Here is a 26,445-nt window from a genome sequence, read left to right as displayed (position 1 = left end):
AAAGCCCACGCCTGTGACCTGGACAGCTCACAATCTCTCCTAGAAATGGGGCTGTAGTCTTTACCTGGTGCCTGACTGGCCATCTGCCGTCTTAGGGCTGCAGCAGCTGCGGCCTGGGGAGCTGCAACAGTGTGGGAAGGACCTGGTGCACCGTGCTTTACTGTTTTAGTTGCCAGCATTGTGCTGTCTGCTCCCTGAGGAATAACTTTGGTGGCTGACGTAGAGACTAAGGGGAAAAGAAAAATTATCAGACAAATGGGGTCAATGAAGGAAACAGAGGAAAAGTTAAAATGGTAAATTCTGTTGCATTGTACAAAAAAAAAACACTAAAATTAAAAATTTTTAAATTAAAATTTTAAAAAAATTAAAATTTTTTAGCGTTACAGAGAACATTTATAGCAACAGAGAGCCTGATTTCCTGTAAGGTGGATTTGTTCCAGTACCTCAGTCGTGTCTCTGCTAGAAGTCACTATGGCACAAGGTCCTGACACTGTCCTGCAGCATTGAGCACACAATGCACATGGCCTCAGCGAGTGACTATGACATGGGCACTGGAGCTGGTAAGTTCTGAGCCCGATGCCCCACAGCTACTGACAGGAGGCCCTGAATCCACGTGCTGCTTTACACTGAGGCAAACAGCCCACTCCTTTACTTCTGAAAGAGACCTACGTTAACAAAGCAAAGTGGATGGTGGAGTGAAGCTGTTACTGTGTATAGTAACAGAGTCTTGTATAGTAGCCTTTCCAACCTCTTCAAGAGAACCTGTATCTTTTGAATTGGTCTTCTAATTTTTGGTATATTACCAGAAATGAATGGGAACTCAGTGATCTAAAGTCTAAACCCTGGTGAGCCCCCTCAGTAGAAACCTAACAGGGATGAATGCTGTTCTGTAAAGTGGCTTCACTCCTGTACCTCAGTCCTGTGTCTCTGCTAGAGGTCGCTGTGACACACAGCCCTGACAACTGCCCTGTAGCAGTGAGCACACAATGCAGACAGCCTCAGTGAGTGAGTGGCTACTGTGACATGGGCATGCAGCTCTCCAGCTACGGTCCTCCATGGGCAGAGCTTCAATTGGTGACTTACCTGCAGAGCTCATCACGGCAGGTGAAGAACTATGGATCAGGTGAGGCTTTGCAAAGGGCATCGACTGAGGCAGGAGACTGGGTTGGATAGAAGGTGTGCGGACCACAGGGGCATGCCGAGGTACTGGGACCACAGCCTCTTCCTCTTTGCAGATTGGCTGGGCATCTTCTCCCTCCAGAGGCTGAGCTACAGATGTGCAGGTTGGCCGGGCATCTTCTCCCTCCAGAGGCTGAGCTACGGATGACGCGGAGCTGCCTTCATCTAAGTCTTCATAGTACCTCTGAGATAGGAAGGCTGACCGGGACAGGCTGGCTGCAGAAGGCCCACCCCAAAACAACATTAGACAACTCAAAGCAAACCCAAAAGCTGTGCCATTTCAGTGCTAAGAGACAGACCATAAAGCACTTTCATTATTTTATACCTTAGGTGGAAGCTGCTATTGCTGAATGTGAATAATGAGAATTTGTGGTCTTTGCTCAAAACTAAGCTTTGAAAACTAAGCTGCTAGGACAAAGACAGCTTTGACCATCAGACAAGACTGAAAATGAGAGCGATAGTCAGCACTGGTAGAAAAACAAGAGATTAAGCTCTCACAGAAAACAGACATGTCAGAGGCCAGCTCCCAGGGCAGGCTAGTCAGCCACAGCATCACCCCTGCTTTCCAACCTCAGAACACCAGAGTGAGACGGCCTGAGTCTGAGCATCTCACTCACATCTAAGTGAGTCCTGTGACCCTCCACATGGACTTAGCCTGGTCTTCTCTGCTCTTTACACTGTGGAGTCAGGTTCTGCCACCTTCTACCATGTGCTTGAGAATGTATGCTATTATTGTACACTGGAGAAACAAAATGCCCAGCCCCGTTCCTTCCCTAGTTATTCAAAGCAGCACTCTTATACTATCGCTTGTCTGTCCTGTAGGCAGATCATGCTACAATATCTTAAGTTTCAGGCTTTGGTCCCAGCACTTGGGAGACAGAGGCAGGTGGATCTGAGTTTGAGGTCAACCTGGTCTACAGAGTGAGTTCTAGGACAGCCAGGGCTACACAGAGGAAACTTGTCTCAAAAAACAAAATCTCAGCATAAGTGCTATACAACAGGTAAAGCTAAAAATCATATACCAGGGCACTGCTGCCCAGTAGCTACTAGCCACTGTGGTTATTTAAAGTAGTTAAGTACAGTGGTGTGTGCTGTGATACAAGCCTTGAATCCCAGGACTTGGGAGGTAGAGGCAGGTAGATGTCTGTGAGTTCGAAGCCACTCTGGTTTACATAGTTCTAGGTCAGTCAGAACCACAAATGGAGACCTAGTCTCAAAAACTAAATAAAAATAAGTGCAAAAAAGACAAAGTTCTTTTTCCCATTTCCAGTGCCTTTGCATGCGGGAACATGCTCTGATCAAGTATTCTGAGACAGACAACTATGTGGTGGGCCACTTAGAAATGCCATCTAAGTATATGATACCAGGATCCAAAATATTAAAGTTTATTTTCTGCAAACAACTTGATATCTTCATTATTCAATGTAAGAATGTAGTTTCTGTGTCTTCCATTTCTGAGCCAAAAGTTGTTCAGTAGGAGGTTGGGGAAGCCAGCTGAGTTAATTTACACATGCAATATGGCAGAACTGTTATTTTTATGACCTTTGTTAGTTAACAGTGCTACCTTGTCAAGACAACCAAAAGCAGCACCAGGAAGGAGGCAGGTCCAGACATACTGTGCCAGCTCCTCACATAATCACCACAGAACTTAGGTACTGTTACTGAACTTTTGGCCACTGCTTAGAGCAGTGAAGCAATTTGCCTAAGGTTATAAAGTTGGTAAGCAGCCAGAATTCAAACCCTGTGCATCTAACTTTGTAGACCTTTTTCTCAATGCTTCTATAAGAGGGTCCTATGCCAACAGGATTTCCACTGTAGGGATGGATGGACAGACGTAGGGTTACATACACACAGCAAGAGGAGGTGACAAAAGGCACCCTAGAGGTATAAGTAATGTCACAAATCTGCTAACTGTTTTTTAAAGATTTATTTATTATTATACATAAGTACACTGTAGCTGTCTTCAGACACACCAGAAGAGGGAATCAGATCTCATTACAGATGGTTGTGAGCCACCATGTGGTTGCTGGGATTTGAACTCAGGACCTCTGGAAAAGCTGTCAGTGCTCTTACCCGCTGAGCCATCTCGTCAGCCCACAAATCTGCTAACTTAAAAACAGAGAGCTTATCCTACAGGACAAATCCCATGAACTCTTTTTTTCTTTTCTTTTTCTTTATGAGACAGGGTTTCTCTGTGTAGCCCTGGCTGTCCTGGAACTCAGAAATCCACCTGCCTCTGCCTCCTGAGTGCTGGGATTAAAGGCGTGCTCCACCACCACCCAAGCAATCCCTCTCTTAAAGGCACAGGATTAAAGCAAAGGGGGAGGCTGAAGAGAAGGCAGAAGTCCATGGAGACAAGATCTCTAGAAGAGGAGTTCTCTGCAATTGTGGCCTAAAGATGAGGGACAAGGAATGCCACCAGAGGGGACGAGAACCTCACCCTCCAACTCCATGGGACCTCCTTCAGTACCTCCTTCAGTAAATCTTCACCACAGCTCCCACCGAGCAGCTCAGGCAACACCTTGAGTCTAGCCTCACTCGGCACAGGACCTAGCTGAGCCACACAGTGCTGAACTCAGTGCTTATCTACTATGAGCCACTAAGCCGTGGTGGTTTGTTGTAGCCCTATTACCCTGTCCTCTCACTAAAAAAATAGCTTAGGGAAAACAAGGGAAGAGGGTTGGTATGGGCTGGGTCTTAAGTGCAGCCTCAGTGTGACCCTAGTACCAAAGCCATCCTAACAACTGTCCTGAGTGGGAGGGAGAAGTGATGTAGCTGTGGAAAACTAGACAGATGCTCCTTTAGCTATAGCAGAGTCATGTTGCAAAAGCCCACTGGAAGAGGAAGAAACCAGTCAGAAGGGCACAAAATATGTAGAGGCTGCTAAACACCACAGCTCAGCCTGGTCTACCTTAAATATGCTTAGCAGCTCACAAGTAACCTATAGCTGGGCAAAACCACCCAGCACAAAGCCTTTTTTATAACAGAGTATTGAGTATCTTGTGTTAGATTTTGAACTTTACACTGCCTTGAATTTGAAGACAGAAAGGCTACAAGAGTACAATCTTCCTGATGGTAAAGCAAAAAGATCCTAAGTTAAGCTCAAGCTAAGGCATGGCCAACTCACAGGCTCAGTGACTATATTCTTACAGGTTTCTTTCCTCAAAATAAATAAAAAATTACACAGATGTAAATAAATTTTTAAAAATGCCAGCAAAGATATAACTTCAACATCTTCCCATGTAACATATTATTTTAAGAGGGAATGTGAGGGATACAAGAGAGATTTCTTGTGTATGTGTGTGTGTGTGTGTGTGCATCCATGCATACACATGTCAAGGCTGGAACAGGATACTTCCTCTATCACTTTCTACCTTATTATTTAGAGATAGCCTTTTACTCAATCAGAATTTGCTATTTTGGCTAAGGCTGGAGAGTCAGAGGTATCTAGGCATCAGCCTGTCTCTGAGATTAAAGGCAAAGGCAAAAACATTTTATGTGGCTGCTGGGGATGTGAACTCAGGACCGCATGTTCACCGAGCTGTCATTCTAACTGAGTTCTCTCTCTAGCTCCAGGAGAGGGTTTTCTAAAGAGAGGTGCTTTGTTTTTTAACTTCAGTAGAGGTTACTTGTTTTTTGATTTGTATACTTTTTTGTAACCATGTTACAATTTAAAAAATTAAAATAACTGTTATATATACACTGTGAGCGGTGGTAATGCCTGGAATCCTAGCATTTAGGTGGTGCAGAAAGAGAATCCTAAGTTTACTGCCATCTTCCATTACACAGACTTTAAAGCCAGCCTGGACTACATGAGACCCTATCTCCAAAACAAAAAAAAGTGCCCATGTCCTGAGTTATTCTCCCTAGCATGTGTGCTATCATTAAACAAGTATAATGTGTAGCTTCAATTTAATGTTTACGTTCTCTTTATTCAAATTTTGAGTGGTCAGACCTTGCTACTCTTATCACTACCTAGCGGCAAGATAGTCAATCACATCTCACATCTAAGAACTCAATCATAAAGATACAATCAGATATGTGAGCTAAGGATGTATAAGTAAGGATGTTTTAAGTAACCCCCAGCAATAAATGAAGATTAACAAGACTGGATAACTGCAATGGTTTTCTAATACAAGGATGTGTCTGTCCCAAAGTCATCATCAGGCACATGTTCAATGAACATAAACAACAGGAAAGGTTTACTGTAGAAGAGAAGTCTGATTATGGTAGTGTTAGTGGCAGATAACAGGTACTGCTGCCTGTCCTGGTTGGGTGGGTTTTTGTTGTTGTTTTCTGTCAACTTGACGTAAGCTAGAATTATATTGGGAGAACCACAACTGAGAAAATGCCTCCATAGGCTTGTCTTATAGGCAAGCCTGTGGGAATATCTTCTTGATCAATGAGTGATGTGAGAGGGCCCAGCTGACTGTGGGCACAGCCACCCACCAGCTGTCGATCCTGGGTGCTATATAGCAGCCAGCCTAAGCAAGACATGAGGAGCAGCAATCCTCCATGGTTTCTGCATCTGGTCCTGCCTCCAGAGGCCTATCTTGATTTCTGACCTGAATTCCCCAGATGACACCAGACCACAAGCTATAAGATGAAATAAACTCTTTCTCTTCCAAGTTGATTTCCATCATCATGCTGTCATCCAGCAACAAAAAAAACCTAACATAGTATCACAGACCTGGAAGGTCTGACAGTACAACAGTTTGGCAAAGCCTTGGAATTTGAGAAGCTGCAACAGAAATGGAGCCAGGGAGATGGCTCAGTGGCCAGCAGTCCATGCTGTGCAAACATGAGGCCTGAACTAAAACGCCCAGGCAGCCATGTGAAAAGCAGGCGCTCGTGTGCGGCCCTGTGCCTGTCTTGAGAAGGAGGCAGAGACACGGGGATCAATGGTACTGCGAGCTCCAGCTCAGAGGCCGTGTCTCAAGGAGAACACTGACATGTCTGACTGTCATAAGGCAGCCATGGCTCAGCATAGCCATGACTATACTTGTGTGCTTATGTTTCCCTTCCCCAAAAAAGTGGTGGCCTGAGAAGAGGTGGCCATGGAAAAGTATCTGGCAAAATCCTCTGGAGGCAGAAGACTTAGGAAGCAGCTCCAAGAGGAAAGGACTAAAAGGCAGAGATTAGCAAACAAAACCCTTTACAACTGTGCTGTGCTGGAGGTCAGATGCAGTGTTAAAGATCACCAGGGCAATGGCAAAATGTAGCCTGGCTTTGGAAAATTAAACACACGGCTACACACAGTTCCATCGTGAACTCCAGGCTATCCTGAGCTATATGCAAGGGATAAGATGTAGCTTAGTGGTATAGGTAGACACCCCTTGGCATGTGCTAGGTTCTGGGTTTCATCCCCAGCACTGAGTTAAAAAAAAAAAAATTAAGGAATTTTAGATAAAAATTTAAAAGACCTTTCATCTCTAATATTGTAGTTTTTTCAGCAAGTTTTTAAAGATATATTAGTACATTTATTTACTGTGATGTGTATGCGTGTGCATATACCACAACGTACAAGTAGAGGTCAAAAGATGAGTCATCTCTCTCCTTTCACTGTGTGTGTCCTAGGGACTGAACTCAGATCTTCAGACTTGACAACATACGCCTTTATTCACTGGGCCATTTACCTCCTAGTCCCTTAGCAAGTATTAGCTGCCTAACCTCTAGTTTCCTTTGTAAGAAGACTTTTCTCCAATGTAATGTTGGTAAAAACTCATATAAGGCTTGAGTCTTAACTCCAGCTCAGTCCATCCCATGCCACTCTTAACCATCACCATGTGACCTGGGGACTGCATGATGTCAAAGTGCAAAGATTCACCTTGAGCTGTGTCATCCAAAATACACGACCTGCTTCTTCCCATGCTCAGACTGCAGCAGACTCTGGGGATCTGTGCAACTTATCCACCTCCAGTGTGCGCTAGCACTGCACAGCCAGTGCTGGAAACCCCAGGTCTAGTTCCCTACCTGGAGCAGTAGACCTCACTGGTGGGGTCTTCCTTTTGGCCAAGAAGTTCCTCAGTTGGGCCTGTTTCGCCGGGGACAATTTACCTACAAAACAATTCACCAACCCACAAATGCTTAAGCTTTAGTTTTGATGAGCCAGGTTAGATCACAAACTATGCTGGGAGGCTAGGGGGCAGCACTCACCTGGCACTCTGGGAGAAGGCTTGGTGTGAGATTCAATGGTAGTTTTTAGCAGGCATTCAAGGTCACTGTCAAAACTGAAATAGGGCAGTGTTATATCCAAACCAACCACGAGAAGGCTGAAGCTATGTGGTATACACTCTTCTCAATATCTAAGCCCAAGAGAGCAGAGACCATTCACTATAGAAACAAGCTACCTATCAGCACATGAAAGGAAAGCCAACAACTTCAACGCCACACACTCCTGCTCTAAGCCTAATACTGGTGCCTTAGCAAAAAGGACCACTAAAGCCCACACTTGCTGAAAGCAGAACCATGACACCATCAGGGTTAAGTTCTGGGTAAACTGGCTAACTGCAAAGATCTGCACATCTCCGCTCTAAAGCTGAATGGCAAATCTGGGCTTCTGAGGGAAGTTAGAAAATGTAAGTCATGTACGCTCCTGTCGGTCCAGCCGCCTCAGCGCTACTCTGCAGACTGCTACGGCCTGAGCACCCACTTCATCATCAGACACCACACTCCATGCCTTACAGACACAGGCCTACACACACCTGGAAGGCAGCCACTGTCACCCCTGCTCGAGTCAAAGAACTGGAGGTGAGAGGGGGTGAGGAACCTGACCAGGACAACATGCTGAGAGGCAGAGGCGCAGGACTGCCCGAGTCACTCTAAGGCCACCTCACAGGCTCACTGCTCCCTGCCCAGCAGCCATCTCCTGCACACCTGTGACTGTTGCTCTGAGTTGAGAGCGCTGAGGGCAGGCTCCACGGGGCCGTGTGGTTATAGAGACGGAGCTGCTGCAGACTGTCCACCAGCTGATTCAGCCTCTTCCTCTGCTGGTTGATGATCTCCCGGTTGTTGGCTAGCGTGTTGAAAAGTGTCTCTCGTTCTGGCACAATTAGGCGCCTAGTGGCAACAAGGGAAAGAATTAGACACAAGTGGCTCCCTTCTACCCCACCTCATAGGAAGCTGCAATTCTAACAGGGAAATTAATAAAACAGAGAAGCTGAAACATCAAGAGATACTAGGAAGTAAGAGAGCGTGAGAATCACCTGAGAACGAGCTAGACTGAGAAGGCCTATAGCCAGCCATAGTACAGACTGCACAATATTGGAGCATTGGGAAGGACGCAGTAGGAGGAAGACAGGAGCCAACAACAGGCAAACCCTCCTGTGCTCACTTGTGACTTGAGCTTTTCTGTATGCAAGTTACACTCAATAAGGCAGGCTGGAAGTGTGTGGGTCCCATCCCAGTCACTGACTGCTGACTGAGCAAGGTGCTGTTTTCCTTAAGAATGAAACAGTCCAATGGTTGCTGCTGAGTGGCAGGTCTAAAGTCAGAGATTCTTTTGTTTGTCATTATAAACCTTTGAGCATTGACAAAAATGTCTTTTAGCTTGAGAAAAATATACAAATAAAACAAAAATGGGCCCAGGGGTTCATCCCATAATCAGCCACCAAACGCAGACACTATTGCATACGCCAGCAATATTTTGCTTGAAAGGACCCTGATATAGCTGTTTCCTGTGAGGCTATGCCAGCACAAGGCAAATACAGAAGTGGATGCTCACAGTCATCTATAGGATGGATCACAGGGCCCCCAATGGAGGAGCCAGACAAAGTACCCAAGGAGCTGAAGGGGTCTGCAACCCTATAGGTGGAACAACAATATGAACTAACCAGTACCCCCAGAGCTTGTGTCTCTAGCTGCATATGTAGCCTAGTCGGACATCATTGGGAAGAGAGGCCCCTTGGTCTTGCAAACTTTCTATGCCCCAGTACAGGGGAACGCCAGGGCCAAGAAGTGGGAGTGGGTGGGTAGGGGAGCAGGGCAGGGGGAGGGTATAGGGTTTTTTTTTGGGGGGGGGGAAGGATAGCATTTGAAATGTAAATGAAGAAATTATCTAATAAAAAATTAAAAAAAAAACCAAACAAACAAAAAATGGGTAGTTCAAAACAAGTACAAGCCACATGGTTTGTCTGCTGCTGTCTGTCTGGGCATCGGTCTCTCAGCACAGAACGATCAGAATGAAAACTGCTGATGTTCAACAGAAACTTTCAGTTTTATTTCCTTTTCTCGGACCCACTGAGAAGAACAAGGCAGCCAAGAGAGTGAACTTGAGCTCTGCGGAAAGGGACCTGATCAGTGCCGTGCAGCGAGGAGATGGCTGGGGCAGTAACAGTAAAGAAAGCTCGTTTCTGGTAGCATGTGCAGTCTCAGAAAGCCTACTTCTAGGCAAAGCAACGTGTATGAGGGTTAACACACTCATGCTTTTCTGGAGTACTTCCTCGTTCTCAGCACACAGCATTCTATTCCTTCTACAAAGCACAAGCACAAACCAGACCATGACAGGCAGCTGCAAGCTCGCCCGTCTTCAGCATCACTTTAAACAGCCACCTTAATTAATTTTCCCTCATGCTCATGCTTACATTCCCAGCCCTTGGGAGACTGAGGCAGGAGGAATGCCAAGCACCCAAGGCCTTCGGGACAATAAACGGTGAGAGCATTTCTCAAAATGCTAATCAAACAAACAAACCAAAAAAAAAAAAAAGTGGGGGTGGGAAGAAAAATATTTTCTCAAAAGGACAACTTGGAAAACTAACAAATGTACAAGAGGACTGCTCTCTGTTTTCTAAGGTGTGTTTACTTAGTGTGTGTCAGAGTATGAGCACTATGAACATACAGAGCTTGTGCAAAGAAGATGGTCAGATTCCTTGAAGCTGGAGTTACAGGCAGCTGTGCAGTACCCAATGTGGGTGATGGGAATTGAACTCAGGTCCTCTGGAAGATCAGCCAGGACTGTTAACCATTGAGCCATCCTATCCAATCCCATGGGGAATTCTCTTTTTTTTCCATTGTTCTAGGTTTATTTGATGTTTTCCTTGGCATGACACTTGGGTGGTTGGTTCCATCATCCATATTTCATTTCACATAATAATATTGAAATAATCTTACATTTCACAAAATATTGCAATGTACACCACAGACACATAACACATAAATTATCCTGTAGCACAGTTATGTACAAGATATGCATATGAAAGGAAATAAAACTGTAATTCATGTAATGTATGTCAAATAGCCCAAAGAGTTGTTTGTGAGCTTTGAAACCTGGGGCTGAGAACATAGCAGAACAGACCAGGACATGCCCGGGCAGGCCCATCGCCTCCCTATCTCCTACCCCTCTGACCTAAGTTAAATGTTACAGCTGATGTTTAAATGGACCAATCATGTGAAACCGCGCCAATTCCTCCCCCAGCCCCACTCCTTTTCTATAAAAACCCCTAGCTTCCAAGCCTCGTGGTCGAATCCACTGTCTCCTGTTATGTGAGATACGTTTCGACCCGGAGCTCCGCCATTAAAAACCTCTTGTTGTTACATCAAGGTGTTGTGTTCTATTCGTGATTCTTGGGTGCACGCCGAATCGGGAGCTGAGTGGGGGTTTCCCCACTGAGTTCTTTCACATAATGGACTTAGACACTGCAGCCAGGTTATGACTAACTGGGAACTCGCTGGCCTAGGCATGTTTGATATGGGCGCGCAGCTCAGCAATGCAGCAGGCTTACAGGATAACTGAAGCCTGCACAGTTGGCAGTGTGTCTTGGAGACAGTGGGACTGTCACACTAGCCATGTTACCACTACACAAGTCCCACCTGGCAGCAGGGTGGAGCTGTGAGGTGCTTCTGTGAATCTCCCCACAGATCTGCTTCCTCTCTCCAACACTTGTACCTTCCCACTGAAAACATCTGAAATGCTTTTCAATTATTTTATACGTTTGATACAAGATAAAAATCATTCAATGTAATTCCTCAAGAACATGTTATCGGTGGCAACAAAGGGTAACGTATACCTTCTTGATGTTTGGGCTTTGACAATTGAAATGCTAGACATTGAACATGTGGTATAGACACACAGAAGTCAACTGCCTTATCCCCGAGCTACTCTCAACCCTTACAAAATGCATATTCTTTTTTTTGTTTGTTTTCGAGACACGGTTTCTCTGTATAGCCCAGGCTGGCCTTGAACTCAAAGATTCATTCACCTGCCTCTGCTTCCCAAGTGCTCGCATTAAAGGCGTGCACCACCACGCCCAGTTAAAATTCAAGTTATCATTTTAAAATTCCATGCATAAGATGTGATGCAAACTCATTTATATAAATTACAACGGCCATCACTCAGGGTTTTGTAAATGATACATGTAAAGGTGAAATGGCTAAGCAGGAGGAAAGGTGCCTGTGAGATTTTTACTTGTGCTCCTACAAAAAGCGGAGGGGATAACATGTCCTCGCCCTCACCTCTGTCTCTTCTTCTGCTCCAGATGCCGATCCCACTCTAAGTCTAGGACGTCATTCACATCCTGGACAGCAAATTTCACGTACTGGTGAAGGCGGCGAATTTCCTACAAGAGAAAAATTAAAAGGCAAATGATTCATTGTTCTGGTAGCTAGCTGGGTAGCTGGGGGGAAGATGCATTAAAGTATTCAAAAATAATCTTGAAATATTTCTATATTGAGAACTGTATGAACAAGGAAAACACTAGGCTTTAATATATCCATTAAATAAAAGCCATTTAATAAAATGAAAAACGGAAATTCCATTTCTGCAGTAGTGTAACAGAGATGGAGCAGAGACTGGGGGAGAGGATGAGAGGAACAGACGCACCCACTTCCTCTCCCCTGCTGCCCCTGGGAAGGGTGGGACTTGCAGGAGCAGCCCACTATGCTCACTCACAGTGCGCCCATTTAGTTCTCCTCCCCCATTATGAAATGAACTGTCAAGTAGACAAGCTGATTCAACAATTGGTGCTGGGAATACCTCTGACCCTAGATATTCATAGCACAGAACATACAGGCCATCTCACCATTTGAGAAGCACTATTCAAAAATACACAATGCTATCCATACTGGAAGTCAACTCACCACACCTAAAACTCCAACAGGCTGCTAAGCCTGTAATAACACTCTTTCAGCTGGGGGCACAGCTAACCTTCATGGCTATACGATTTTTCACTCAAAAATTAAAAATGGAGCTAATTATTTAATCAACGAAGTATACAGGCACTGAGAACAGCCCAGGAGGCTCTTCACACATGGCACTTATCTGACTGTGGGGAAATGTATTTCACACACATTCTGAGAAAAGTGTTCTGTCTCAACCATAAAACAGAAAATGTCATTTAGAAAGAGCCAAGCTGAATCCAGGGAGGCAGCGGCCTCAAAGGCATTCAATGACCATAGAAGGCTTTCTTTCACCCACCTCAGCCATGACCTCAGGCCTGCACTAGCTGATGCCCTTTCTTCCGAACACGTGCCAACTGGGTGGAGCAGCACCTTCTTCAAAGGCAGGCTGCAACATTTTGCAGTGGCTTCCACCTTGTCATCTGTGGTCCCATGGCAATATACCCCACATGAAAATTGTACGTCCACCTTCCTGATTGTAGCACAGGGGCTAAGGGCATGGCGCAGGCTCTGTTAGTTATGAGCCGCAGTCTGCACTGCAGCACCACCCCTGCTTTGTATGTGGTAAGTGGCCAATTATATTTCCTGCAATTACCTATTTAGCATGGTCAAGAAGACAATTACTCTTTTCTCAGTGTGGAAGCTCAATGCTTTCCTCTAGGCCAGGCAACTGGAACAGAGGCAAAGGGGTTTGTGTGTGGGGCTGCAGTCTGAGAACAGCCCTGGCAAGAAATACCCACAGAGAAAGAGCAGTCAGTGATCCCAAGAGATCACTGAGACCTCTGTAAGAGCCATTCTCTCACCCTCCAGGTGCTGGGAGGACTCCTGGGCATGGGATAGAAAACCAGGAACAGAAGCCTAAGGTCTAAGTCCTCTGTATAGAGGCCCTCACCACACCCACAGACCATGTCTGAAGTGAGGAGAAGCAGGGCTGCCTACGCACCCCTCTGGACTCCATGATGAGTGGAAGGAAAAGATGACCCGTGCACACAGAGGCAAACAAAACTCAAGTAGCTAAAGAGAAATATAAGTGCTACAGCACAGCAGGTGACAGAGCTCCCAGTCCGAGGCTCTGACGGCACTATCCCCAGCGAGCATGAGCTCAGGCCAGACCTCCTTAGCTCAGGATGCACCATCTCTCTGAGGAACCAAGAGCTCTCACTGGAGAGCAGCTGCGGTCTGCATGCTGTTCTTATATTTGAGAGGGTCTTCATTTAGGAAAGCCCAGGTTGGCCTCAACTCAGCAGTCTCCTTCTCTATCTCCTGAGTGTGAGGCGTGTGCTAACACAGTGTTTCCAGCTACTTCCACAGAGGGAAATAATGTCTAAAAATACCTATAGACCGCCGGGAAAGGTGCCACAGTGATGTTATGATTTTTTCATTATTATTTCATGATTTGATTTATGAATACCTATTTTAACAAAGGACTTTATCAAACTCAAGACTTAAATCTTTAAAGTAAAAATTTTAAATTATATTTTAAAAAAGTGTACCAGTTTCTTTGCTGCAAGTAAATTTATGGAAAAGCACAGCCAGTGTTTAGCAGAAAATCAGCAGCTTCCTGAGGAGACAGCACTCATACCCACTCAAAACCACATCCACGGACTCAAGCTCACTGCTTCTGAACCCGTCTTGACAGAGAGGCTTCGCTCGCCTACCTGGAGCTGGGCCTCGCTCTTGGGATCCAGCGGTCTTTTATAAAGCAGGTGGAGATACCCAGAGTCGTGATTTCTTCCGTGCTGTTCTCTGGCTTCTTCGACCCCAGCAAAGCCCTCCAGCAAAGTTGTTTTCAGAGTACTTATGTCTCCATGAAGAGACTGGAAAAGGCCCAGAGAGGTAACAATGGAACTGCTGTATAGCCACAAACACAAACACAAAACAAGAAACCCTCTATGTAGACCCAGGAGGATAAATGCCCACTATTTAAATGGTGAAGATCTCAGTTTAAAACTTTCTTTGTCCCCATGCTCAAAACTGCTTTCCTATAGTTTCAGCTTTTGTTTTACTTTGTTTTGTTTTGTGTTGGGGGTTGTATAAACATGTTCTATCGTTTTTTTGTTGTTGTTGTTGTTTGTTTGTTTTTTTGTTTTTCGAGACAGGGTTTCTCTGTGTAGCCCTGGCTGTCCTGGAACTCACTCTGTAGACCAGGCTGGCCTTGAACTCAGAAATCTGCCTGCCTCTGCTTCCCGAGTGCTGGGATTAAAGGTGTGCGCCACTACGCCCGGCCAGTTTTCCTGGTTTTAATTACCCTTTCTCCTGTTTTTAAAACCTCAACTTCTGAAGATTGACAATGTAGAAAATAAGAGCAGAGACAGAACTCACAATCCAGCTCCATGAGGGACTTTCTCGTTCTAAGCCTGTTGTTTAGACCAGAAGACTGGAGACACATGATAATATGTCTGCCAAATCCTTTCAAAAACTCACTTGCCTTTCTTTTTCTTTTTGGTTTTTTCGAGAAAAGGGTTTCTCTGTATAGCCCTGGCTGTCCTGGAACTCACTCCTCAGACCAGGCTGGCCTTGAACTCAGAAATCCACCTGCCTCTGCCTCCCAAGTGCTAGGATCAAAGGCGTGCGCCACTACTACGCCCAGCTCACTTGCCTTCCTAAGGTACAAAATGGAGAGGGTCACAACTTCCCCCAGGCAGAAAATCTGTGAGAACTCATGAGGTGACCTTGGTAAAACACAGAGTCTGGCTTGATAAGAGTACTCAGTAACCAGAGAATAACAGTAAATAACACTCTCAGCAATAAACACTTGACATTTTGTATGTGCATGCTCCAAAATATCATTATCTTACCCTAATACCATAAAGGAAACTCTTGGAAGTATACTTAGGTTAATTTAAAAAACCTACCACCAATGTTTATGGAGTGCCTATTATGTGCTAAAGAGGTAGAGATGGAGCTCCCTCTTACAGAGGGGAATGGAAACAGACAGCTAGACAGCTCTGGTAAGCCTCAGTTCCGATAGTCTGAATTCAGGCTTTTGCGGGAGAAACCGCAGCCGAGCTGAGGGGCCTCGGAAAATATCAATGTTCCGGCTAACAGCAGTTTCTAAAAGCCTCCTTTTACTCAGGAAAGGTTTCCACTGATACAAACCTCTGTGGTCTCTCTAATCTCAAAAAGAAAGGTGTGCAAGTCATCTGACTCTGTCCGCAGCATCTTCATCTCTTCTGAGGTGCCAACCTGGAGACAGGCTTTGGCGGTCCGGGCCTTTAACTCCTCTAGTTCTTTCTGGAAGTGTGCAATCTGTGAGACCATAAACATGGAGAAAGTTTGTTCTGAACGGCAGCAGAAAGGCCACTGCTTCTACATTTTCAGGGCAAACCTAAACAGGGTCCAGGCCAGGACCTAATGTTAGAGGAATGGCAGTCCAGGTAGCTGCTCTTAAGACCACTCCAGTCTCGCTGACCGAGCTATTATAAGAATAATGCTCATGCAACAAACTCACCTCCTCTCCAATCCCAGCCAGCACGGGGTCTGAGTCTTTCCACTGAGGCCTCTGTTTCTCTGTGACAGGAGGCTGAAGTGCCTTGGCCTGAAATGGAAGGCAAAAGCATCAGGAGGAGCTCCACACGGTCATCTCTAGTTTGTAGTTGCAACCCCATTGGGCCATCACAGGGAGCACTCATGCACTGTGGGTCACCACTCTTCTGAACCGTGTGCACTGGGTCTCCAATTTGTAGAGGATGCATTCATTCTACACGGTGAAAACCATGAGCCAGTTATGACATCCTTACTCAGGAAACTTCTTCAGGGACAAGACAGTAAGAAGTAAACCTACTGACCATTTCTACTGGCGAATAACAGGTAAAACTGAAGAATGAGCAGCTCAAAACAGCCAACAAAGTTCTCCCTCAGAGACCTGAACAGGAACAAGCTGTGAGAGAAGGCTGCTGGCAGAGCTGAGGTAAACATCTTCCAGGCAGCAAGAGCAAGCACAAAGGACATAAGGAGGAAATACACCGGAATGTCCAAGTCACGTGGGCTTGCTTAATGGAGCTGAGTGGGGTAGGAAAAACAGAGAAAGGGGTCAGAGAAGCAGGCTGAGCAAGTGTCCAAGGACAGACCAAAGAATTCAGATTCTACTGTACACTGTTCGAAAACTACTGCTGGTATTGCACAAGGGTTTGAATGAAATATGATTTATCAATAAAAAAAACAAAACAAAAACAAAAATCCCTTTTGCTATTTAAAGGAGAGGGATAACAGTGAGAGATAAAAGCCAAAAAAAAAAAAAAAGGTACAGCAAGGAGTTACAGAGACAAAATTTGGAGCTGTGACGAAAGGATGCACCATCTAGTGATTGCCATATCCAGGGATCCATCCCATAATCAGCTTCCAAACGCTGACACCATTGCATACACTAGCAAGATTTTGCTGAAAGGACCCAGATATAGCTGTCTCTTGTGAGACTATGCCGGGGCCTAGCAAACACAGAAGTGGATGCTCACAGTCAGCTATTGGATGGGTCACACGGCCCCCAATGGAGGAGCTAGAGAAAGTACCCAAGGAGCTAAAGGGAACTGCAACCCTATAGGTGGAACAACAACATGAACTAACCAGTACCCCGGAGCTCTTGTCTCTAGCTGCATATGTATCAAAAGATGGCCTAGTCAGCCATCACTGGAAAGAGAGGCCCATGGACTTGCAAACTTTATATGCCCCAGTACAGGGGAATGCCAGGGCCAAAAAGGGGGAGTGGGTCGGTAGGGCAGTGGGCGTGGGTGGGTATGGGGGACTTTTGGGATAGCATTGGAAATGTAAACGAGGAAGATACCTAATAAAAAAATTATAAAAAAAAAAAAAAAAGGTACAGCAGTCAGGACTCCAAGAGGCAAGTGACAGCCACAGCCTGACAAAGACATGTAATGATAAACCAAGATATAGGACACATGACTGACATGACCTGGAATAGGAAGAAGTACTGTGAGTGAAGCAAGTGGACCTGGGGGCGGGGGTGGGGGGTGGGGGCGTACTTTTGTTCCTGCGCTTATGCAAAGCCCTGGTTTGTCAGTGCTGGGCAAGGGCTGGGAAAATCTGATGGGTCCTGACATGGTTTTAGACTGCATGAGCAGTCACCAAACAGCAGCCACCTAGCAGATGCCCATAAGCTGGGCATTGTGCTATAAACTAACAAAGCACGAATGTGTGCTGGGATGGAAGGACCCAGGATGGGAGGTACAACAGGAAAAAGCAGGACTCCTGCTCCTGGAATGTTCAAGTGGGAAACTGACAGAACCTTAAAACCTCAAGAACAAGCTGAGGTGATGGCTACTGACTTAAATACAAGTAAGTTTCAAAGCTGTAGACAGCATAGGAAAATCTTCCTGAATTTGAAATTGGCAATGATTCCTAAAACAAGTCATGAGAAGCTGGGGAGATGGCTCAGTGAGTAAGAATGCTTGTTGTGTGAGCATGAGGACCTGAGTTCAAATGCCTTTCCCTACATAAAAAGCTGGGTGTGACCAGGGGTGCACAGAGCCCAGAGCTTAGGTGGAAAAGACAAGAGGCTCTCTGGAGCATACTGGCTGCCTACCTAGTTTCAGGAATCAGTGAGATACTTTGACACATTGAAGCAAGTGACAGAGAGGGACACCCAAGTCTTCACTGACCTCATCACACTCACGTGCACATACCATACACACTAATAAATGCAATTCTAAAAAGCATTACGTGAAAAGCACTTATTGTAACACACAAGAACTAGGTTGGCATTATATCTCAATGATAGGTAGTTCCCTATCTAGTTCAATCTCAGAGCTGCAAAATAAAAGTTAAAAATAAAAATCATTCAGTTATATTAAAAATAAAGATCTTATACAAATAGGTAATACAAAGAGAGTGTTCTGTATATGCTTTCTTGTGTGTTTGTGTCTCTCTGAAGAACTACATATGGCACAGATCAGTGGTAGAGTGCATGTTAAACATGCACAAAACCCTAGAGTCAATCCTGTATGCAACACACATGAAAGATCAGTTAAGACCATCAGTTAGCTTTAATTGTCAGGATGGAGCCTAAGAGTTACCTGAGAGGAAAGCCTAAACTGAAGAACTACCTAGTTCAAACTGGCCTGTGAATATGTCTGTGGGGATTGTCTGGGGAAGGAGGGCCCAGTCTACTACGGCACTAGTAGCCATAGGTGGGTGGTATGAACCGTATAAGGAAGCTAAGGACAAGCACGGCTGAGAGCCAGCCAGCAAGCAGCATCCTCCATGGTGCCACTGTACTTCTTTGTCTGTGAAGTTAGTTCCCTGGTCAGAGGTGGTGCTGTGTGGAACAATAAGTGAGCCTGCCTTGATTCCTCAATAATGGACTGTGACCTTGAATGGGAAACCCATAAACCCTTTCCTCCCCTAAATCTACAGACTTTCTTGTATGTTTTTTGTTTTGGGTTTTTTGTTTGTTTGTTTGTTTTTTGTTTTAGATTTATTTATTATTATATGTAAGTACAATGTAGCTGTCTTCAGACACACCAGAAGAGGGCATAAGATTATACGGTGGTTGTGAGTCACCATGTGGTTGTTGGGATTTGAACTCAGGACTTTCGGAAGAGCAGTTGGTGCTGTTAACCACTGAGCCATCTCTTCAGCCCTTGTTTTGGGTTTTTGAGACAGGATTTCTCTATGAAGCCCTGGCTGTCCTGGAATTGGCTCTGCCTCACAAGTGCTGGGATTAACGGTATGTGACACCACAGCCTGGCACTTCGGTTAGTGTTTTATCACAGCAACAGAAATCAAACTAGCACCAACCAGCAGAAAAATGTTAAGAACATTAAGAGACTATATAAAAAAAAAAAAAACACAGATGGCTAAAATTAAAATGAAACAAAACTCAATTTTGCTAATCACTAGGAAAATGAGTTAAATAAAAACAAAAACAAAACAAAAAAACCCAAATACAATGTAAGATGAAAATACCAAACCTGGAAAAACTGAGGACAGGATGAAAGTGTCAACCATGGGTGACAATTTGCTAAGGGACATGTCCAAGTCTGTGGTCCAGCCATCCAATGACTAAGCTTAAACCCCAAAGAAAGGTGCACATATATTCACTAGAAGACATCAACCACACTGACCGGGCAATGCTACTCAGGATAGCTTTAGCTGGAAACTACTCAGCAGTACCCACAATAAATCATCTACTCCAGACAGCAACAGAGACGAAACAGACATCAGGAACATAGTAAAACTACATGTTCAATCTACTGATAGAAATCAATAAATCTGCTAAATTAATCTGCATACTGTTAGATAACAAAAGAGTGAATGATTCTTGGCAAGGATGAAGACCTAAAGCCAGGGCTCGAAAGGAATAGCCCTGAGATCTTGGTAATGCTTCCTTTGTCAAATTATTTGCTGGTTTCCAAGGTATACTAGTTGATGACAACTGAGCTGTACACATACCACATGGACTCTTTTTTTTTTTTTTAAGATTTGTTTATTCATTATGTATACAATGATCTATCACCATGGCCAGAAGAGGGCGTCAGATCTCATTATAGGTGGTTATGAGCCACCATGTGGTTGCTGGAAATTGAACTCAGGACCTCTGAACCATCTCTCTAGGCCATGAACTTCTTTCTAAATAAATTACTTTGAATTAAAAAAGCTAAGTAGAGGGGTTTGGAGAGATGGCTTAGTGGTTAAGAGCACTGAAGGCTCTTCCAGAGGGCCTGTGAGGTGGCTCACAACCATCTGTAATAGGATCTGATGCTTTCTTCTGTTGTGTGTGAAGATAGTGTACTCTTATACATACAATAAATAAATTAAAAAACAAAACAAAAAACTGAATAAAGGTTGGGCATGGTACTACATGCCTTTAATCCCAGCACTCAGGAGGCAAAGGATCTCTCGAGTTCAAGGCCAGCCTCCTTGTCTACAGAGTAAATTCCAGGTCAGCTAGGACTACATAGTGAGACCATGTCTGGAAAAAGAAAGTAAATAGGTAATTGCTTTTATAAGTACATGTTGACTTCAGTGTCTCCTATAGTTATAATTACTGTTTCCATGTCTGAATTCTAAAGCACAAAGGCCATGTTAGTAACATTCAAGTGTATCAAGGAAATTTCAACTTACCTGAGAAGAACCTGACTTTGGCACTGGAGGGTTTACCCTGGGTGATTTCTGCCCTGTGGAGGGTGCTGAACTTGGCGCAGTCTGAGTGGAGCGGCCAGCTAGAGCAAAGGAGCAATAGTGTCAGTGGCTTACAGCGGACACTGTCCCTGGCTCCACTTTTACCATCTGCATTAAAGAAGGATGACCAAACTGGGCCTGGTGAAGCACACCTACACTCCCAGCACTCAGGAGGCTCAGGCAGGGAGGATTTAAGATCAAGGTCTCTTTAGGCTCCTGCCTGTAACTCCAATTCTAGGGGATCGAGCACCTCTGATTTACCCAAGTAACTGCACTCACACGCATGCACATCCACATAGGAAAAGACAGACAGCAAAAGCCCTCACAAGCCCAAACTCAAACAGTTTTACAGTCGGCCTGAGGAACAGCATGCTTGGTGAAGAACATCTCCCATGTGGTGTGACCGCCCCAAATCTTCAACCTGAATTCTATCATGTGGAAACAATCCAACCCTAACAGGGATGGTCCCAAAACCACTAAGCTGGGGATTTTCTTGTCTATGCTAATGAGATGAACAGAAAAAGAGAGGAAAAACAAAACAAAACAAACAACCCAGCTGTCAGACCACTGGAGAAATATGTCAGGGACTCTAGAGTTGACTGGTGACTCTTGAGTGTAATAGCCTTGGCTTTTAGGTTATAGGCACCCATGTATCTAGCTCGAGGACAAGTGTTTCCCAATGTCTGCAACTAACTCTCAAATATTTTCAAATTTTTACATAAAAGGAAGAAAGAGATAAGCAAAAATGTAAACTATTAGGATTCACTGCGCCTTGGTGCCAACCGAGCACAGTATTTATACTTTTGCAACCAGGTTGGAAGACATGTGACAGGAAGGCAGGGCTGGTGTCTCGGAAGCCTTGGATCCTGTCTATAACTATTCCCATTTCATCACATGTTCAGAGTGGCTAATGGGAAACTGTACTCCACAGTGTCGGGAGCAGTAAGCGCAAGTCTCCCCGAGGGCTGCTCCTGTCCTCCATGCTGAAGGGCAGCTCAGTAACCAGCTTATGTGAGGGCGAGCACCTAGGTCATAACCAGCTTATGTGAGGGCGAGACACTTTCTTTGAATTTCCATGATCTCTAAGTAAAGGCTAGCAGATCTGAACCCACCGTGAATCACTAAGTCAGAGCACCACAACCACAGCACATTAAAATATTCAAGCATACAAGCACACAAACTAACAAACAAATAAAAAACTTAGCCAGATGGTAGTTGTGGTGGTGCACACCATTTATCCACTAGGAGGCAGAGGCAGGTAGATCTCTGAGTTCGAGGTCAGCCTGGTCTACAGAATGAGTTCTAGGACAGATAAGGCTACACAGAGAAACCCTATCTCATAAAACAAAAATAAAAAAACCTCCCCTCACGACATTAGCAAGGACTCTTAACCTGCTGAACCCACCCATCTAAAAAGGCGTGTGTGCTTCAGAGATTATTACCTGCTGGCGAGGGAGAGACCGAAGACTTCAAAGGCATGGAGCTGGATGATGCTGGGAGAGGCGTAGGATGGCTGAGTGGTCCAGAAGCCGTTGGCTTCGGGGAGGAGGAGAACGGCAACACGGAGGGTGTGCTCGTGGAGCTATGAACAGGTGCAGAGGAGGCCACAGCGGTGAACCTAAAAACGGAAATGCAGTTCTGTCACAACAGTCTGTTAGAGGCTTCTTTCCCACCAGGCGTGAGCAGTGATAGCCAAGAAAAACTGACAAGCCATCTCTGCTTTCAGACCAGCACACGTGCTGCTTACTCTTGTGAGGGCACAGTTACCACCTACTCATCAACTGCAGCACAGCCGAAGCACTCAGTGCAGGAGGCATCTATTTTCTACCCTGTCACATGGGGGTGCGTGTGTACGTGGGTGCGTGTGCGTTTGTATGTGTGTATGTGTGTTTTAAGGGGGTGGTGCAACAAAGCAAGAGAATGAGTTTTGAGGATGATTGTTTCTGGGCTGTGAGAACACCAGGGAAGCAAGCAAGTCACTGTCTCTGGGACACCATGACCTAGTAAGAATGTCAAGTCAGCTCCACCAATGTAGACAAGCTCAGTTAAAGAACAAGCAGCCCAACAAAATGAAATACCAAGAAGTGGCTCGGGGCTGGAGAGATGGCTCAGCAGTTAAGAGTACTGACTGCTCCTCTGACGGTCCTGAGTTCAAATCCCAGCAAGCACATGGTGGCTCACAGCCATCCTCAGTATTGAGATCTGATGCCCTCTTCTGGGAAGTCTGAAGACAGCTACAGTGTACTTACATATAATAAATAAGTAAATCTTAAAAAATAAATAAAATGAAGTAGCCACATGTGGATCTCATCTGAGCAATGACAGTTTGGCTGCAGGAGGACATCCTGGCAATGAGGCAAGCAGACCCCCAAACTGAAGGTTCTGACACCCACTGCAACTGGAAAAGGCTGTACAATACAGGGGAACACTCCCTCTCCACGCTCAGTTTATTGGGAGAACAGAAAAAGACCAAGAGGTAAATAAATAAAGGATGAGCGGGATGACTGGAACTAGATCTGGAGGAAACTAGATCCCACACTAAAAGGTTTGAATTGTAAAGAAACGCGCAACAAGAAACCTTAGGGGACCGACCGGCAAGCAGGAGAGTGACCTCATGTGTCTCTAACTGCTCAAGTCACCTTGTTGGCCGCACAGAAAACAGTTGATAGTCAAGAGTAGCTATGAGAGGAAAAAACTACAAAAGTCCGATTTCCTTCCCAGGCTGCATGCTCTGGGCAGCTTCCTTCTTAAAATAAGCAACACCTGCTATCTTTATAGGCTGAGAAAGTGAGACAACTACTTAGTGTGAACTTCTAACAGTCAGAGAGCTGAAGCCCTTTAAGAGTCACTCTGGACTCCGCTGCAGAGCAGACACAGCCTTCCCATTGGCTCGTTTCCCACTGTTAAGTGCTACTTCAGAAGGACTGTTCAGTACTGCCCTCGAGTGACTAGCTCACTGACCACCATGCACTATTGGACCCAGTCTTCCGAAAAGTCGGCCTTTCAAGGTGACTTACTTCTCATTCAGGTTGACTTTCACCGAAGAGGCCGAGGGAGGGAACGAAGGCTTCATCCCTGTGTTTGGGGTACTGGACATAGGTGTGCTTTCCAAGGTGGGCTTAAAACCAAAAGTGAAGGGAGCAGCAGATGTGGCCACAGGAGCCACTGCAGGGGTCGACGCCAGGGAGCCTTTGGAAGGAGGAGCAAAAGAGAAAGTGGAGGTGCCAGAGCCTGGTGCTGCTCTGGAGCTGTCGGAGCCAGTGGGGTACAGTGGGGGCTCCCCGGTGACAGAAGCAGAAGACTTGAAGGATGAAGGGCCAAAGGAGAACACAGAAGGGCTTCCTGCAGCAGAGGGCATAGGGAAGGTGGAGGTGGGAGCAGCGGACACAGGTGGAAGAGGCGAAGAGGCTGTTGCTGGAGCGTCCAGGTTTTGTGGAGCTTGAGGGGAAGATGGAGTACCAGGAAAACTTCCTGTAACGAGAACCAAGGAGAAACAAAAGGACAAATGTAAACTGTAACCCGGGGGCTCCACATGACAGAAGATAAGGGAGGGAGGACAGAGGGGCTGCAAATGGTGCCGGTAAAGAAAACAAAGAGTGGAGCAGGGCGGTGGTGGTGCATGCCTTTAATCCCAGCACTTGGGAGGCAGAGGCAGGCGGATTTCTGAGTTCGAGGCCATCCTGGTCTACAAAGTGAGTTCCAGGACAGCCAGGGCTACACAGAGAAACCCTGTCTCGAAAAACCAAAAAAAAAAAAGAAAGAAAGAAAGAAAGAAAGAAAGAAAGAAAGAAAGAAAGAAAGAAAGGAGGAAGGAAGGAAAACAAAGAGTGGGTAGAGTTGGTCTTTCCGTGGCAGGGGTTCCACAGGATACCACACGTGAAACTCTCAAGACAGACAACGTGTGGAACGAAAGGCACCAGGCTAATAGGACTTGGTGGATGGAAAGCGCAATAAGCCTGCATACTGCAAACTCTAAAGAGCGAGGCCTCAACCTCATTCTGCAGTACTTCATTAACCAGAAAATAACCGTTCAGGGCTCTGCCTCAAAACACTATTTAAAAGCAACTCCAAATGAATTAAAGATAGGGTCCTATAAATGAAAGCCTTTCATTCAGCTCTCTCGAAGAGTTGAGTCTGAGAGTGCAACCACTTCATCTATTTAAAAATGTCAAAAATGATGAAGTCAAAGACCTCCTAAAAAATACTTAGATGAGATAAAATAACTGAGGCAAAGGATCTAGGTTTTAACCAAAGTAGTCAGTCATACTTAAAAGTCAAGGCTAACAAATGTAAGCAGAGAGCCTAATTCAGAGGAAAAAAATCCAATCTCTAGAATCAAAGACATGTAAACTTAGCCAAGCATGATAGCATATGCCTTATGTTCTAATACTCCTAGCAGAGGCAGGCAAATCTTTTGAATTAAGGCCATCCTGGTCTACAGAGAGCTCCAGGCCAGCCAAAACTACACTGTGAGAGACTGCCTCAAAAAAGCAGAAACAAGTGGCAGTGGTGGTGCACGTCTTTAATCCTAGCACTGGGGAGGCAGAAGCAGGCGGATTTCTGTGAGTTTGAGACCAGCCTGGTCTACAAAGTAAGTTCCAGGACAGTAAGAGATACACAGAGAAACCCTATCTATTTAAAAAAAAAAAGTCAATTATTGTAGACCATGAAAATTAGCTAAGAACATAAAACAAAGTTTACAGCTTAAATTCAAAATCAACATCTCAGGTGGGGCACAGCATTGCACAACTTTGCTCCCATCACTCAGAAGGCAGACAGACTGATGTCCATGAGTTCCAGGCCAGCCAGGACCAGTATCAAAACATATAAATAAATAAAATCAACATTTCAATGATGTCCACATTTAAGTTTAAGGTGATCATGCAGAAACACGGGCAGACAGCTCCCCAAAAAGGCAGGGTTAGAATTTGTTCTACTTTCCCAACTTCCTAATATCAATTCAACTACATAAATAAATACTTTAAAAAAATAAGTGTACTTCCAATTTACATTAGTTGGCCTTGGCTATTAGGCTAAGATGGCAGTTGGTGTTCATGAGAGATGGACATCTTATCTTCAAGAGCCTGGAGAGGACACAAGAGTGAAATCACCACCTTCTGACATCCTGTCACTTCTAGAAGAATAACTAAGGCTACTCTCTAGGTTACTCAGCTACCTCTTCTACACAATAGCTATGGAACTAGCAAGAGACAAAGACTTCAGAGAAACATGTAGACATAAACCACTACCACACCCATTAGGATTAGACCAGAAGGAAAAGCTGAGGCCACATCCTAAAGAAATTGTAGCCACTCTTCCAAGGACGATTAGAATGGAGTATTTGGAGACCCTCACCCTGCTACTACTGGCCAATCTACACCACAGTCTTGGAGCTGCTATGTGGGAACAGAGAGAACCACTAATGTCTTCTTCCAAAGCGCTGACTTTGCCTTAGCCATTCAGGGCAGGTCCCAGGACAGACTATCTCCCATGTTCACTAACCAGGGGACAGCTGTTACCTCTGCACTAGATGAAAAGGAAGGAGAAGGGTCTCTAGAAAAAGCTAACAGTCGCCACCCATGGCTGTGCTCAGGCACTCAATGGTGGGACATTGTGCTCAGAAACAACCAGCCACCAGTGTCGGCCCGATGGGCAGCCCTGCTCACTACAGACTGAAGCTGGGTGTAGGTGCTCATGGAAAGTCTCAGGAGAGAACATAAGGTACAAACCCCCTTCCCCACCCCCCATAACCGAAATTTGGTATAGCTCTGGCAACGTATGCCAGCATCCATGACGCATGAGTCACTCTGCCTTACAGAGCAGCATGAAAGCATCACCAAGCATAACCAGCCATACCCCCCCTCCCCCAAAACGGGCAGCAGTGCTTAGGTGGAACTAGAGACACTGTGGGCATTTATCCACGGAAGAAAGGATCAGTTGATTCCATCCCAAAATACAGACTATGTTATTTCTTGATGGTCTATGAAACCCGTTCTTGGATTTTCTAACTTTTCTGCA

At 45.2% G+C, this 26,445-nt stretch overlaps 1 protein-coding gene and 1 long non-coding RNA gene across 6 annotated transcripts in view; one reads left to right on the top strand and one right to left on the bottom strand.

Annotated features, from left to right (window-relative positions):
* The window catches only part of Nup214 (nucleoporin 214), a 79,568-nt gene that overhangs the window by 35,555 nt on the left and 17,568 nt on the right, over positions 1 to 26,445 (bottom strand). For 3 of the 5 annotated variants that reach the window (XM_006497945.4, XM_030249890.1, NM_172268.2), the window contains 12 exons: positions 23,445 to 23,898; positions 21,870 to 22,045; positions 20,371 to 20,468; positions 15,743 to 15,829; positions 15,391 to 15,540; positions 13,950 to 14,108; positions 11,629 to 11,732; positions 8,056 to 8,238; positions 7,336 to 7,409; positions 7,153 to 7,236; positions 1,084 to 1,395; positions 65 to 226 (listed from right to left, as the gene is read on the bottom strand). In XM_006497945.4, coding sequence (XP_006498008.1) covers positions 65 to 226; positions 1,084 to 1,395; positions 7,153 to 7,236; positions 7,336 to 7,409; positions 8,056 to 8,238; positions 11,629 to 11,732; positions 13,950 to 14,108; positions 15,391 to 15,540; positions 15,743 to 15,829; positions 20,371 to 20,468; positions 21,870 to 22,045; positions 23,445 to 23,898 — 2,043 coding nt within the window. Of the gene's footprint in view, positions 1 to 64; positions 227 to 443; positions 515 to 1,083; positions 1,396 to 7,152; positions 7,237 to 7,335; positions 7,410 to 8,055; positions 8,239 to 11,628; positions 11,733 to 13,949; positions 14,143 to 15,390; positions 15,541 to 15,742; positions 15,830 to 20,370; positions 20,469 to 21,869; positions 22,046 to 23,444; positions 23,899 to 26,445 lie in introns of those variants that run through there. The other 2 variants (XM_017317375.2, XM_017317376.2) reach the window with 2 other exon arrangements.
* Gm13609 (predicted gene 13609) lies at positions 1,070 to 1,508 on the top strand. Its single transcript, NR_166199.1, has 2 exons — positions 1,070 to 1,123; positions 1,236 to 1,508. It is a non-coding gene; the product is annotated as a predicted gene 13609 (long non-coding RNA).

This window comes from Mus musculus, chromosome 2 (assembly GCF_000001635.26).
Source record: "Mus musculus strain C57BL/6J chromosome 2, GRCm38.p6 C57BL/6J".
In the NCBI taxonomy this organism is placed as follows: Eukaryota; Metazoa; Chordata; class Mammalia; order Rodentia; family Muridae; genus Mus; species Mus musculus.
This window is presented reverse-complemented; position numbering and strand designations above follow the sequence as displayed.